The following is a 16,271-nucleotide window of genomic DNA, read 5'->3' as shown; positions in this document are numbered from 1 at the left end:
ATTTCACAGCTCAAAGTTATGAAGTTTCAGGATGAATTGGAATCTGGAAAAAGACCTAAAAAACCAGGCCAGAGCTTTCAGGAGCAAGTAGAACACTACAGAGATAAACTTCTTCAACGAGTAAGGAATGAGTGTATTCAATAATATGCATTTTCCAAAGTTATTTGTTTGACTACCTAGAATATTGGTGTATTGGTATACTTAAGGAAGAGTATGTCTCAAATTACACCCTTTCATGTGTAAATGCTGAATACTGGTAGACAATTGGGAACATTTGAGATTTGATGTTTTGCAATTATTTCAACTTGGAAAAGGGTCTTAGGGCAACAGCACACTTTTTTATTCTGGATATGCTACCTATGGACTAGAAAATCTGCTAAGACCATGCTTTCAAAACTGGAAGACCTTCTGTGAAGCTTCAACATTTGTGACAATGAAACACCAGCAGCCCTCAGAAGTGGCACAAAGACAAAGATGGAGTTAGTTTGGGAAGTTCATTTAGGGCTCCTTTTCCACTGTTTCTAAAGAAGGACACCAAGTGGTAGAATACCTCATCAGTGAATTCTAAGCCTCGTATTCTTTATGCATAAAAAATATGTAGCGATATACAGAGAATTTTAGAACACATGTTAATTTTTGGAAGAACCCAGGAATTTTATTGGGACTGCTATTAATTTTTACCTATATCTTGACTATCATTACAAAAAAGACTATACACACACACACACACACACACACACACACACACACATATATATATGGAGAGAGAGAGAAATAAGAACATGCTGGAACAGAAGTTAGAATCTCTAAAAGCTGTTAATGGCATAGTACTGGTGACGGAAGCAGCAGTATAGTCAGATAGCTTTGGCGCTGCACAGACCTGTGCGTTCCTGGTGCCGCCCTTCGCTCTCTTCTCCTAGGCAAATCACTGGATCCTGCTTTTCTTCGTGAAACTGGGTCGATAGTCCCAATTTTGCAGGATTGTGAGATAATAGCTACTATTACTCTTTTATTGGATTAAATTGTTTAAAATATTTTGAGTATTTTAACTAGTTTGATTCCTATAAGATTATCAATCAGGAAAATATATCCTACAGATCACCAGAGGAAGATGGTGTCCTCTGCATTACATTTTAAATCTATATATGTTGTATTTCAAAAAAAGAAAAATGAGATTTTAAAAAAGATGTATCTGTACTCCATGAGTCCCTTTGGAGTTGGTGGCAGGTATCTGATCTGCATGGAAGACTACACTTTGAGATACTCACTGGTCCTGATGGTTGTAATGCATGTAATATCATTTTAATCTCTTTGCATTCCATGATTGTAACTGGAGAGGAGGATGTGTTTCTTGAAGGTATATACTGAGGGTCAGGAGATTCATCACCTCACAGGCCATCACCTCATTTTAAATAAGCTTATTAGAACATAGCCATGTGCCTTCACTTACGTATTATCGATAGTGGCTTTTGGACTATTGTGACAGAGTTGAATCCCGGGACAGAGACTGTATGTGGCCCACAGAACGGAAAATATTTATTGTCTGGTTGTTTACAGAACATTTCTGTTTGTAACTTCTGGTATAGGCTTTTTATCAGCTACCAGATAGCTTTCTTGATGAATACAAATCAGAGAAATTAAATTCCTGTTAATGAAGAGCTAAGTTGGCTTAGTGGGTTCATTTTCTGTAGCCACTCCCTTAAGTATATTATCAACAGAAATAATTTCAAGTGAGAAGTGGCGATTGTAGCAGTGGGAATGAGTAGATAGGTCATCTTTCTGGTTTATATAATTGTATAGTCATGTAGTCAGTTTGTACTTTTATAAATTAGGATGTAAAATTTCCAATAAAAATGGTACTTGTTAGTAGTAAGATTTTCTGATGGACGATTATTATGAATAACTATTTTTCCTTTTCAGCCTTGTGCTTTGGAGAGAGCTCTCTTTAGATTAAATCCACTTGCTGTAGAATCGCTACTATTTTATTGTAGTTTAGGATAGGCCGGTGTATTGTTGGCTTTTTCCTTTTTTATTTTATTTTATTTTTTTTTTAAGGGGAGGGACAGAGGAAGTAGTTAAGAGCCCTGGCTCTACAGCCTGGACTCCAATCCTGACTTCACCATCCAGTGTGACTGTGAGCATAGTACTTAACCTTTCTGAGTCTCACTTTTCATGTCTTGAATGAGGATAATAGTAGTATTCCTAAGGAATATTTGAAGTATTACATGCAGTGGTATATGGAAAGTTGTTTAGTAATTATTTGGTCTATGGTACGGACTTAGTAACTGGTATTACTATTATCACTCAGTGTAAGTAGAAGAAATAACTAGGTTTCCTGGAAGAGTAGGTATTTTTTTTAAAAATGGCATTATATGTAGTGATTTAAAAATTAAAATATTGTTGCATAAATGAGATTAACCTAGATAAGTATTTTTTAATGACTAAATATTTTTTCTTTAAAAAAATAAAACAGGAAAAAGAGAAGGAATTAGAAAGAGAACGAGAAAGAGATAAAAAGGATAAAGAAAAATTGGAATCTCGATCTAAAGACAAGAAGGAAAAAGATGAATGTACTCCAACAAGGAAAGAAAGGTATACATTTCTCATTTAAATGCCTATACTGCTTTTTGAACACTAAATCAAAAACTAATAATATGTACTATATGTTGGCTAACTCAGGTAGTACTAGTACTAGTAATAGTAATAATAAAAGATAAAAAATAAATGACATTACTGTGTGCCACCCCCCAAATAAAGTTTTGGAATGTTTCATTTTGTAATGTTTTCATCACTGAAGCCAACAAACTTGAAAAGTATTTTTTCATGATAAACATGTTTGGCTCCTGCCTGTAGGAGGCAGAATTAACTGAGAAATGGGGCAGTTAGTTGGCACTTGGCTTAGTTAATTGGGACATCATCCCATTGCATGGTTCAAATGGTACCTTAGCCTTAGTTAAGTGCAAGAATTCAGTTACCATATTAGGTATCAAACCTAAGGTTTAAATAACTAAACAGGCTTGCTACATCTTCCTTGTTGCCTCTGGTGTAAGCTTTTCTTCTCTGCTGAGACTGCTGCCTTTGTAAACTTGAGTCTCCCATTCCTGTCTAAAAGGAGTTTGTGTACGTAGGATAGGGACTCACTCCTCACTTTTAAGTCTTCATTCTAATCAAAATCATTTCTCGCTTAGTTTTTATTTTACTTTCACAGTTCCTAAATCTCTCATTTAATAGAGAAAATTGCTTTAGTTAACAAAGATTTTCCTAATATCCAAGTGAATGCAAATAAAAAAATTCTGGCTTAGTTACTCTACAGGTAATTACAAATAACATAGGTATACTAATTGGTTAAATGCTAAATTTACCACTTTTTTGTCTTGTATTTATTATTTTGATATACTTTCAGATTTATAGAAAAGTTGCAAAGATAGTATAAAAAATTCCCAGATATCCTCCACCCACATTCTCCAAATGTTGAAATATTTCTACTTTTGCTTAATTTTTTCCCCCTTCCTTTGCCCTCCTCCCAACCATTTAAGAGTAACTTGCCAACATGATGCCCCATTTTCTTATATAAGCACAATAAAAGTTTCAAGATGGGAGGATTAACATTAAATACTGTTACCTAACCAGAGACTTTAATGAGATTTTATCCATTGTCCCGATCTCTTACAGCAAAAGAAAATCCAATTTAGTTGACTTCAGTTTTTGTTTTGATCAACCTATCTTTAAGACTTTCTTGTTCTTTATAAAGGGCTTTGAATGTTGTGGGAAAATAACATTAACAAGGTTAGTGAAAATAAAGTTAGTGTAAACTGATAGGAATTAATAGCTGATTCAGTAGAAGGAAAATGAATACCTGATCCTTTGCTCACTTATGGAATATTTTGGGGGCTTTGTTCCGTAGGAAAAGGCGACACAGCACATCCCCTAGCCCATCTCGCAGTAGCAGTGGTAGACGAGTGAAATCCCCTTCACCCAAATCGGAGCGATCAGAGCGTTCAGAAAGATCTCATAAAGAGAGCTCACGATCCAGGTCATCTCACAAAGATTCTCCTAGAGATGTTAGCAAAAAGGCCAAAAGGTAAATGCAAGTTATTTTTTTGTAATATTTCAAATGCCAGTTTCCTTGTCATTTCACCAGCTTTTGAAAATAATTTGGCTGGCAACCATTTTTTAAAGGGCTTTAGAAAACCAGAGAAGTATACTTTCATTTTAGATTATTCCTTCCCACCTCCCCACCCCAGTCTCCTCATGACTAAAGCACAAGAAGGCTTCCAACAAGTAAAGACCAGCCAAGAATTTTAAACATTATATCCAGTGTTTTCTGTGGACTAGGGGTAGCTGCTTTACTTTTCATTCTGTTCTTCAGTTTCTATAAAATATTCTTTGATTTTGTCAAGGCTGAAAGGAGAATACTTTACCCCCTCCCTCCTGCCCCTGCATCTTATTAGCAAGTTCTTGGGTAGAGATTTGTGGAAATAAATACCATTCTTCAGTGGGTAATTTAAATGTGTGTTATATACTTTTTTTCCTTGTAGTTCCAGAAAAGTGGTTAAGAAATGTTTTATTCATCTGGTGTTACATAGTGGAATTTTCCTGAGAACTGAAACTGCTTTATATCCTAAAAATTTATTTTTGTGACCATTTTTAGTAAAATTTTTATAAAAGATAAGTTTTTTCCTTTTCTAAATGGCACTTGCATATATATAAAGTGTATTTATTTGCTTTGGTAATCTTCATGAACTGCACTTACAGAATTATGGTATCTTAAATGATTCCCTTGAATGATATGTAGTAGTTGGTCCTTTTTCCTTCAAGAAGATAGGTTGCAACACTTTTTCAAAAATTTTGTGAATGATCTTAGATGCCATTTTGAACTTTATCTTGCAGATTTAGAGGTTCAGACTAAGGGATCTATCAGTAACCTGGGGAACTTGTTAAAATTGCAAATTTCCAGTCCCTGCTTCTTGGGATTTTGATTAAATAGAGCAGTGGTAGGGCTCAGAAATCAGTCTTTTTAAGCAAGCACACCACTCATAATCATTGATGCAGTGCACAGAAGGTGCAAAATTACGTGTGTGTGTGTGTAAAGTAGGCAAAACACGAATTTGGGAAGTTTACAGCCTTTTTTATTTCTGACTTTCATTGTGCTCTGTTAAAGATCATTTTAGGTAATGAAGGATGGTCCATTTTGATCATATGAGTGCTTTGATAAATTGTTTGTTTGTTTCCTCAGATCACCATCTGGTTCGAGGACACCTAAAAGGTCTAGGCGATCACGGTCTAGATCCCCTAAAAAGTCAGGGAAGAAATCCAGATCCCAGTCCCGATCTCCACACAGGTCTCATAAAAAGTCAAAGAAAAACAAACACTGACATAAATTTTTAAGATGCTGTCACTTATTGGAAATGCAATTTTGTTTTGTGCCTGAATGGTCTGTTTTTTTAAAAAAAAAAAACAACAAAAAATCAAATGAAAGAGCATTCCTGGATTTTTTGTTTATTTGTTTGTGAATGCATGTGTAAACTCATGAGTAACTGCATCTGTAGACCTGTCATTGTTTTATATTGTATAAATTACTTTCGTTGTGGCTGTTTCTCAAGATGAAATTTTTATTGTGCTAATGAATTTCATCAGAAATGTGTATAATGGATCTGCTGGCAGTAGTAGTATTTTGTTTTAGGATGTTGTGACTTAGCAAAAATAATACAGATGTCTTCCCCCCTTTTGTAGCTTTGACAATTTGAATTAGATTTCAAATAAAATCTGAACAGAAAACTATAATGTTGTTTTTTTGCCCTATTGGTGACATCAAGTCCCTTAAAGTTCTACCAAGTGAGTTTAGCACTTCTGTTGTTTCTTATACTTAATGCACTTTATAAGCTCCATTGTTCAAGTAGCTAAAGTTTTATATTTACTAAGATGACTATCAAAATTAAGGGACCTAAGACTCCTATTTGGTAGGTTTGCCAACCAACTTCTTCGATGAGGTTATCTTGGGTAATACTAGTCCCCAGAGATCAAAAGACTAGGGAAAGGTGGCATGGTCTTTTTTGTTAATGGAATGCCTGGCTAAAATATTTTTTCTTTTATCAAAGAAGCAATATGATTTCAGTGTACTCAGCCTGTATGTCCTGAGCAACTACTTTTTTTTAGGGAAAAATTAAATCTCCATCTTTTGATTTCATCTTCTATCATGAAAGAAGTTTATTTATAAAATAAATTTTCTAACAAGAGTTGGCCATAGAAGTTTTTTGTATGATAATTGCCCTTTTATAGCCCCCTGTAGGTTATCTTTCAAACACTGGTATCAGTATATTTCTACAGAGTTCTTTTTAAAGCACCTTAGATTTTTGTTTTTTTGTTTTGTTTTGTTTTGTTTTGTTTTAGAATTGAGTTTTAGGTTTATCTTTAAGTAAAGCTTAAAAGTAAAATAGTTTTCAGGAAACTTAACATCCGGTAGTTTGTAAATTCAAGGTGCAAAAAGTTGATTTAAACGATTTGCCTAGTTAAAATCTGTTATACAATGGGAATAAAATTGTTGCAGTATGAGGAAGAAATAAGAAAACTTGTATAATGTTGATCATAATATTGCTATCAGTATAATGTAATAAAGGGTTATGTAGCCTTGAACGGACACTACTACTATTTGTGAATCTTTCAGTTTTTCTGGACACTTTATGCAGTGGTTTGATGGTTTTTGTTTTTGTTTTTCCCTTAATAGAGAGCATAGAAAACCATTCTAATATGGATTGTTTTGAGTTACCTTTTTAAAACTATATTTTCAAGTTGTTTTATTTAATGCTGCCTAGTTACAAATAAAATAAGCTGTACTGATGATTTGGGGCGTAGGTATATTAGCTGGCAGTGAGGTGTGCTATTTCCAAACTGGGCAAACCTATAGCATCTTTACAAATGAGCCAGTCCGATTATTTGACTTAATGGTTCTTACCAACATGCAATATTTCTTGAAAGTTATTCCCTTATTGTTCACTCTTGTTTGTCCATAATGTTAGGGAATGTTAATTCCTAAATGTTGCTCAGAATAATTAAATATGAACATTTGGTGCTGGTTTCTAAAAACCTACAGATACAGCCATTTTTAAAAACCTACAGATAATAGCCATTTTTAAAGTAACGTGTTTTTTCTCCCCTGTTCATTGCCTCGGGGGAGGGAATTTTATATATTACCTTTCTTTGCAGAAATAACAGTAATGTTGAGTTCCTGGTGATTTGGGCATTCCATCATTATTTGGTATCTAGTATAGGCTTAGAAATAATTGGACAGGAAATGACTTTTGCAGTCAAATTACAAGGAATGCTTATTTCCCTCTCTTTAAAAAAAAAAATATCCTGAAGAAGGAGGAGTGAGTAGAAATTGTTAGGTTAGTTTGGGGTTCTTATTTGTATTTTTCCTGCTGCAGTGGAATTTAGCAGTTCTTTTAATGTGGATCCACATACAACGAATATCTTACGGAGGATAAGACTGGCTTCCTTTTGGGTGGGTGGGTGGGGACTGCTTAGGGTTGATAGAATATGTGTTCTGTAAAGTTTACTAATGTGTGTATTAGATTGTATTGGATTTTTTTTTTCCTGGAATTGCAAATGGTTATTTCCAATTTTACTTAACGAGGAAATATCTAGAGTAAGCCTGTTTAATTCTTCATGGATTCTATGAAAGTTTAACAGGATCAGAAATTGGTGAATTCTAAGGAGGGAGATACTTTACCATTTTTTTTTAAATAACATATTATTCATGTTTCGCATCTAAAGAACACTTGATTAGATAGCAGAATTTCTACAGGTTGACTATAAAATGTTCATAGGGTGACTTTCTAGTTATAGGGAATACCCTGTTCCAGCTCTGTAATAGACGGTTATTATGCTCTACCATAACTACAAGTAAGACGAAATCCTCTGTTACCTACTCTTCTCATAAAGGGCGTGGCTTAAACTCTTTACCCTCTATCCTAACATTTATACACAGGGATTTCTTAACAGGTTAATACCATTTAATCTCCTTCTCCTACACTGAGAGAAAGTAAATAAATGGTGGTCTATTTCTTGCCAAAGAGAGACCTATGATTGAAAAGGATCATGTTTGTGTATCTTTTCTTTGACATTGTATTTCCTTATTACCATTAGTTAAGTATATGGGCATTTCTAAATTGTAATATGTTGAGAAGTTAGAGATTAAAGAACTAAAACAACAAAAAGCCCTGACCCAAAAGAATGCTTTTATGATGCTCAGAATATTCTCGGCTTTTCTGCTAAAGTTTGCAGAAACCACTAGACACTGACCTAATTTTTCTTTATTGCAGACCATTCCTGTGAGCTAACCCTGAGACTTTTATCCCAATTAAAGGATCTTAGAAGAAATATTTGCTTATGACTTCTGTATTTTTTCCCCAGATTTTAATAGTCTTGAAAATATTTTTAAGAAGTTCCAATCATGATTTAATTTAAGTTTATTAGACATGTTCTCTACACATTTGCCTTTGCGATCACATAAATTCTGAAATTATGTGGCCGTGATAATAGCCTATCATTATGATTATTAGAAAATGAGAGTAAATAAATCCCTGTATTGCCAAAGTGACTTAAGCTATTCTGATGACCACAACAGTGTGATTTCTTCAACAGAGAAGGTTGTTTTTAAAAATAAATAGTACCACTTTTCTAAGACTGTACATTTACGAAATATGAGCTTTTTTCTTTGTTGTTTTCCTTTTATACTTTCATGGAAAAGCAAATCACAGAAAATTCAGTTCAGATAGTAATGAAGACGCTAGTCTAAGTTTAAAAGAACACGTGACTAAAAACTCACAAAGTGCTTGCTTTCTTCCTATTTCACAAGCAGGTTTTAGACAGATTGTCGGGGGTAATTTGTTGCCCTTTTGGCCTTTTTTCTTCATTTTTGGTATAAACTTCCCAGGACTTAGATAAGCCACAAATGCAGATCCCAGGGGAAGTGTTGTGATGATAGACTAAAAGGTGGGAATGTGCTGCTGTTGGGAGCGAGCCATGTTCCATTGTTGAAAATTCAATGCCTCAGTGTTTATTCAGTACCACCTCACGGAGCTTTGGTGTAAATGGATTATGTGTATAATTGGTTATTTATATAGTTTTGTAGCTCTATAGATAAAATGCCCTCATTCATTTTCACATGTAATTGTGCTCGGAGTATTTGTTTTATCCTTTTACTTCAACAGGCTCTTGTACGTTACATCTCTGGTGATTTGAAATATCAGGAAAGACAATTTTTTCAGGAATGAGAATAATATAGTTGAAATCAGCTCAGCTGAAATACTTTACAGCAAGACAATTTCTTTTGGGTGAACTGATTCCATAATTTAGTTACTCTTGATGTAAGGATTAAGTTTATTGTGGAGCTGCTTTCCAGACTGTCACTTTATAGTTTTTCTACATAAAGATTATATAGTTGCAAAGGTTGTAGAATTTCCCTTTTGTTGTTGTTTTTTGACTTTTAATTACTTTAATAAAAATACGTTGTTTTCATAGCAAACTTTAGCCTGTTCATGTAATTTTCTCCATGTAGTTTTTCTAATGCAAGCCCAGTAAACCATGTCTGGTTTTCAGCAGCTTTCTCTCAAGTGAAATAAGTGATGTGTCACATTTATCAGTTGTAGTTAAAATGTTACATTTTCTATGTTTAAACTCTAATAAAATATTTTCATGATAGATGATTCTCTTGATTAGGAAATTTTATTATTGGTTTCCCCTTTTTTAAAGGGTTATTTTGTTCCATCTTATTTCATTGGGAAAGATTTAAACACAAAAAAAGTAGAATGAACATCCCAAATGACTATCACCTTGCACGTACGTATCTCCAAATGTTTCATTTTTTAAACCTAACATAACCACAATATCATTATTACATTAAAAATAATCCATTGGTTTCTTTTAAAATTTAAAAATTTTTAATTGTGGTAAAATACTCATAACAAAATTGACCATCTTAGCCATTTTTAGGTGTATAATCCAGTAGGGTTAAGTGTGTTCACATTGTGCAACCAGTCTCCAGAACTTTTCATTTTACAAAATTGAAACTGTAACAATTAAGCAACTCCTCATCTCCCCACCCCGCAACTATTTTACTTTTTATTTCTGGGAGTTTGACTACTCCAGATAAGCAAGTGGACTCATACAGTGTTTGTCTTTTTGTCCCTGGCATAATTCACTTAGCATAATGTCCTCCACGTTCATCCATGTGGTAACCTGTGCACTGGTTCTTTTTTAAAACCTACTTTTTCTTTAAAGTTTCTCTATTTCCTTACAGAATTTGAAAAGGATTTTCCCCAAATGGCACATTAGCATTTTCTATTTTGAGTAAAAACTTCAAAAGAAAACAATGTAATACCAAGTACATATGCCAACTACTCCACACCACTTTCTTTACCATTTTTACCACTTTTTATTCTGTGTCCTCTTTTAATGGTTATGTGTAATTTCACATCAACATTGCATAGCACAGGGTACAAAGTATACTTTCAAAGCAAGCTATGTGATTTTGAAATTGTATTAATATGTGACCATACTCATGCTTTTTTTTTTTTAAAGATTTTATTTATTTGACAGAGAGAGACACAGTGAGAGAGGGAACACAAGCAGGGGGAGTGGGAGAGGGAGAAGCAGGCCTCCCACAGACCAGGGAGCCCGACGTGGGACTCGATCCCAGGACGCTGGGATCATGACCTGAGCCGAAGGCAGACGCTTAACGACTGAGCCACCCAGGCGCCCCAATGCCTTTATTTTTTTTTTAAGTTATTGCCTGATGAAAAGGACAATAAAGCTTTGGCATTTAGTAAATGTAGTATTTGGATTAGATACTCATTTGCCACAAAGACAAGAAGAAAAGCCCCATTCTCATTTCTTTTGTTTTACCCTAAGAAGACACAGAGCGTCAAACTGTTTAGCGTAAGAAACTTGCTTTTTTTTTTTTTTAATGTTCAATGATTCATTAATTGCCTATATGCTTTTTGATTTTTAAATGAGATGTGCATGGCCAAGTGTGGAGGGAGAGGAAGAGCCTGGGCTGTGGAGTCCTGTTTGGACTGGAATACCAGCTCTTCTCTGCTACTAGCTGTGTCATGTTTTAGAATCTAATTTTCCCACTTATAAAATGGGTAATAACCTTGGGTGTTTATTGTAAGAGTGAAATCACATGTAAATCACTGACACATATTGTCACACAGTGGTTTTTAAAATTAGTAACAGTATTCCTGAAAGCTAATGATGGGAACATCTTTTAACTAAAGTAAAATGCTATCAATTCCATAGCATTGTAACAGAATTTATAAACTCACTTTGGGGATATGTTGGTGTACTGCACACTGAGTATCAGTAGATAATCTGTCCCAGTCATACATATGGTATTTGTTAATCTCCTTTAAGAAAAACTTTTATTAACTAGGTTTTTAAAAATACTTAGTTGTTATTTATAATTGTAGAACTCCATGATCAAGGTTTCTGAAAGGAAGCCCGTAAAGGGAAAAGTGTGAACAACTTAAATAGGGCATATGGGGAAGGAGCCTGAAGAATGGTATGAAATATGATGAAGCACTGGATTTTTTGCCCAAGTTCAAAGTAAAACATAAAAATAACAAATCACAAATTATCAGAACTGAGCAGTCATGTGGGAATTCTCACAAAATGAGTGGGCAGAGAACAGAGAAGAAGAGGATTAGTGATGTGAGTGGACTTGGACTCTTGTATTTGGTGTATATTTGCGGGTTACAGTTGGTATTTTCAGATTATGCAGAAATAAGTAATGTACCCTAAACAAGACTGGAGAGCTGAAACCATAGAATTTGAAAAGGAAATTACACTTTAAATTCTGCCCAAAAATAATGGCTTTGAAGTAATGTCCTCAGGACATTTGTAAAACTCTTTGGAGTTCTTGCAACTGCACAAACATGAATCTGGAAAAGCAAAACTTTGATTCAAAGCACTATTTGGTCCTCCATAAAGCTGAAACATTGAAATTGAAAAAGATAAGCACCTCACTGTACATTGGCTACCTTAGCAGCTAAATAGCCCTATTACATGACGTGCTATTAGATGATTTTTCTTGTTTCAGCATATTTTGTTTTACTGCATTGCAATAGCTATTAGGTGTGAGCAGTTTATTAAGAGCATTTAGGAAAATGCGTTTCGGATGGTTTTTGGCCATGCTAACATTTTATTAAAGGATCTGTCAACTGTTCACTTACTTCTGGAAAAGTAAACTATGAGTCTAATATAGGCCTCCCTCACAGGGTATAGTGAGGTATCAAAACTCAAGAGGTGTTCTAAGTGGATTTTTTAATCTTTATATTCTCCAGTCATAACATTCGGCTAATGTGAATTTCAACTCTCAAGACCACATATTATGTCTGCCCTCTGGTGCTGTTTCACAGGGTGCTTATCCACAACTTCTGATATATCCCATCTTATTTTAAGAATATGTCCTCCCCAGAAAAATCTGCAGCGTGTCCAACTCTGTGCCAAATACCATATATGTGTAAGTGCCACCAAGCAGAAATATCACTCATCAAGTACTTAAGAGGCATCAACCTCTAAAAATACTGGTTTAATTCTGAATTGATTGCCCTAAAAGCATGATTTACTTTACTTAAATAGCAGGTGTATGTTAAGTCTTTAAGCAGGGAATGATCTGTTTCCCTGTTTGTTCTCCTGACATGGGAATTGTCAAAACCTCTCAGAATATTCTTTATTTGCATGTATTTTGTAATGAAACCTAGTGTATTCTTTACTTTGCCTATTATGTAATAAAACCATGACTAACAATGTATGAAGAATGAGAGGTTTGGTGCTGAGAAAGAATCTCTCCCTACTGTATTTCAGAGCTTATAATACTATTTGCGGTAAGGTGCAGAATTCCACTATCTAGATCTGTTTAGTATTTCTAGAACGGCTCATCTTATAATATTCTTCATGATTAATCATGGTACATACCCTGATAATTGTCCTACCCAGTGAAGAGTTTAAATAATTCTCTTCAAGTGCCGTAGCCTATCACAGTGGAATTCTTAGCTCCACAGATCACCACCTCTTCATAGCTTTCTTTGTACCTCATCTGTCCTTCTATAACGGGTCATAGGGAAAAAATCCTTCCATTTATTTTTAGTGCCTGAGTACACTAATGCCTACACCTCTTTATCCTTGACTTTGGCCTTTTGTCAGTTTATCTTGATGTGTCCTTACATGCACCCATTGGGGGTCAAAAGGCCCTTGAGGACCTTGCAAAGCTTCCTGTGTCTGTGTGGAAGATGGTTTACCTCCATTGAAACAGACCCTTTTGATGAAAATGGAGGAGGCTCTAATGTGCTTTCGGCAAAAATAGAGGACTTGTCCTGTCCTCCTTACCTCCTCTGGTTGACTTGCACTTTTTGTTTCCTCCCCACTTTCTCTCAAGCTTTTAGTTCTTTCCTTGCAGAATGTGTTGTAGACAAAGTATGATAAAATATCTGATTTTGGCTAAAGTGATACTTGTCGCTGATTAATTTGTACAGATCCTTACCTTTGACCAAAACACTGCCCGATGCAAGAAGAAAGACCAGGGCAAGGGCATGAAATATTAGATGTAGTCACTGCCGTAATCTCCTGTATGAATGAGTCCGGTGTCAAACTCCAAGACCAGAGAGCTCTTTGGATATTTCGGGTGGGACATGATTTCTAAAGGTGAATTTCTGACCTTGATCCTCTTTAATAAATCTAGATTAGTTCCTACAGGGCTTGACAGGCAGAAAGTTTATAGAAGCTGAGGGCTTCCTGGAAAATCTAGCTCTTTGTATTCTGTGACCCAGCAGGACTAGGCCAACCGTGCAACATAATAACTGGACTCCAAAAACCCAAAGACTCCCTTCAGCCTTCCACCATCACAAAGCGTGGGTTCTGATCACTTTCCAGCTGTGTGGCCTTGGTCAAGATGCTTACCCAAGGCATTTTGGGCCCATTTCCTCATCTGCAGCATGAGTGTCCCGGCCACTTGTTACAGAGGTCATCAACAAGTTGAGCATTTACTGTGCACCAGGCACTGTTCTAGGCACCAATGATATGGTGATGAATAGGACAGACAAGGTCTTTTGGAATTTACATACTAGTGGGAGGCATCAGATAAAAAAAAAAAAAAATCAAGATAATTTCGGATGGTAAAATGTCCTGAAAAACAACACTGTGGTGAGACAGAAAGTGGGTGAGAGGTACTGTTATAGATAGGGTAGTCAAAGAGGGCCTCCCAGTGGTGCTGACGTTTGAGCTGAGGCCTGAGTGGTAAGGTGGAGCTAGCTATGGGAAGACGGCACTGAGTGCTCCGCGCCAAGGGAGCTGCAAGTATGGAACTTTGACGGGGGAACGATGTTGGAAAGAAAACAGCCGTTGAGGAAAGCAATCAGGATGGCTCGAGGGCAGTGGGGAAAGGAAGGAGTGGCTTGAAATGAGGTTCGGTAGAACTTGACGGTTTACGCAAGGGAGTGACCTGATGTAGTCTCAGAAGATCACTCTGGTCACTGTGCAGAGAATGGGAGAGGAGCAAGGGGAGAAGCAGGGAAACCAGTTAGGAGGTTCTCGGCTGTGAAGATTAAATGGTCTCATCAGTAATAAGTATCCAGCATTGCCCCCAGCAAACAGCAGCTCCCTGATAAATAATTCAGCCTCTTCTCTCGCCATTTTCTTGGATCTTGTGATTTCTTTTCCCCCAGGAGAGGCTAAGTATTCACCCTAAGATTAACATCGCTTGGCCTCCCTTAACCTGACCCAAAGAGATCAGGACAAAGCACCCCTGTCGCTCTGGAGCTGTGAGTTGTGAGGACTGCATAAGCATTCTCTCACACATTCTGTGTGCTACCACCTACTGCCGCACTCGCTGCAGCGTGTTACTAGGTGTTACTTAGAAAAAAGAGTTGTGCGGTCAAGGCAATTGGGAAGCCCTGGGCTAGTAGGCTTTTTCAGCAGTACTTCTCAGAAAGTACTGAGACTATGTACTCTGTACCCGCCCCAGGCAGGAGACATTATGTCATATTGTCCCAACTGTTCTGATCTCAGAAGGCTAAAGTTCCGCTCAACAGACTCTGGAAAACACTTTCAAGCTGTGATTGGGCAACTATGTTTCAGAGTCCGATGATCTGATTAATGGGTTAGTTAGATGTGTCAGTGTCCTTTGGCGCAAACAACAGAGAACATCTCTAGCTAAGTTAAGCAAAACGGAATTTAGTGGAAGCCTATGGAATCTCAGAGAATTGACAGTGTAGCTGGCAAGCCAGATGTGGGAATCAGCAGGACAGGAGAAAGCAGTAGGCTGAAGAAGCCAGAATCCCGCGAAGGGGAGGGGATGGTAATCTGGCCAGGCTCCCCACCCAGAAGACCACAGCCCCAGCCTTCTGCAGCCACTTGATCCTTCTGCTGGAGCTTCGGATTCCTGGAAGGCAGCAACAGATGGACCTAGCTTCCCAAGTTATCACCTTTTAGAAAATAAAACTCTAATGGCTACAAACAATCATTTACTGTAGTTTGCCAAGACCCTGTTGTTAGAAACTTGGGTTGTTTCTTTTTCTGTTCTCAATAATGCTGTGATGAATATCACAAAATGCATGATATTTTTGTTTTCATTCTTTTAAACCAGTTTTGGATTATTCTCAGATATGGAGTTATTGGGTCAAAGAACATAAACATTTTAAAGCTCATGTGTTCTGTATTGCCAACTTTCCAAAAATGTACCATTTTAGACTTTCTGTGATGTTGGGGGATGGGTATTTCTCCACACCTTTGCCAACATTGGGAGTTTGTGACACACTACTTAAAAAGAAATTCAAAATTGGATGAAATTACTTGCTCCCAGCTGGGGAGATTTCTGGAATCTATAAAACAGGGTAATTTTGGCAGGCTATATGGACGAGTGAGGTAACTAGTCTAGTCATCTGAAGAAATGTGTGGGTCTAAAGCAACCCCACTTGCATCAGCCACACCGAGTGATAGCCGTGTCCTTAGATCCACACTAATGTCCTCCGACAGCTGAGGCAAAAGGTCAAAGACTCCCAATATGAATCTATTATAACTCAGTTTTTAAAAAATCACATTTCATACTATTTTTGGATGAGAGATCATGTAATAACTTAAATGTAAGTTTTTGGGTGACCTTAGCTGTTTTTGAGTTTTTATGTGTGATTTTTTTCAGGTTGGTTTTTCATGTGTAGAAGTGTAGGAGTGTGGTTGTGTGTTGCAGGATGAGGATCGGGGGTGATAGAGAGGAA

At 36.4% G+C, this 16,271-nt stretch overlaps 1 protein-coding gene across 3 annotated transcripts in view; it reads left to right on the top strand.

The window, feature by feature from the left end:
* U2SURP (U2 snRNP associated SURP domain containing) overlaps nucleotides 1-7,490 on the top strand; it is a 55,674-nt gene extending 48,184 nt beyond the window's left edge. For all 3 annotated transcript variants that reach the window (XM_032408529.1, XM_032408528.1, XM_032408530.1), the window contains 4 exons: nucleotides 10-120; nucleotides 2,474-2,592; nucleotides 3,905-4,081; nucleotides 5,237-7,490. In XM_032408529.1, coding sequence (XP_032264420.1) covers nucleotides 10-120; nucleotides 2,474-2,592; nucleotides 3,905-4,081; nucleotides 5,237-5,375 — 546 coding nt within the window. In that variant the 3' untranslated portion in view covers nucleotides 5,376-7,490. The remainder of the gene's footprint in view (nucleotides 1-9; nucleotides 121-2,473; nucleotides 2,593-3,904; nucleotides 4,082-5,236) is intronic.
* The last annotated feature ends 8,781 nt before the right edge of the window (nucleotides 7,491-16,271 follow it).

The sequence above is a fragment of the Phoca vitulina genome, unplaced genomic scaffold, assembly GCF_004348235.1.
Source record: "Phoca vitulina isolate PV1807 unplaced genomic scaffold, GSC_HSeal_1.0 scaffold10, whole genome shotgun sequence".
In the NCBI taxonomy this organism is placed as follows: domain Eukaryota; kingdom Metazoa; phylum Chordata; class Mammalia; order Carnivora; family Phocidae; genus Phoca; species Phoca vitulina.
This window is presented reverse-complemented; position numbering and strand designations above follow the sequence as displayed.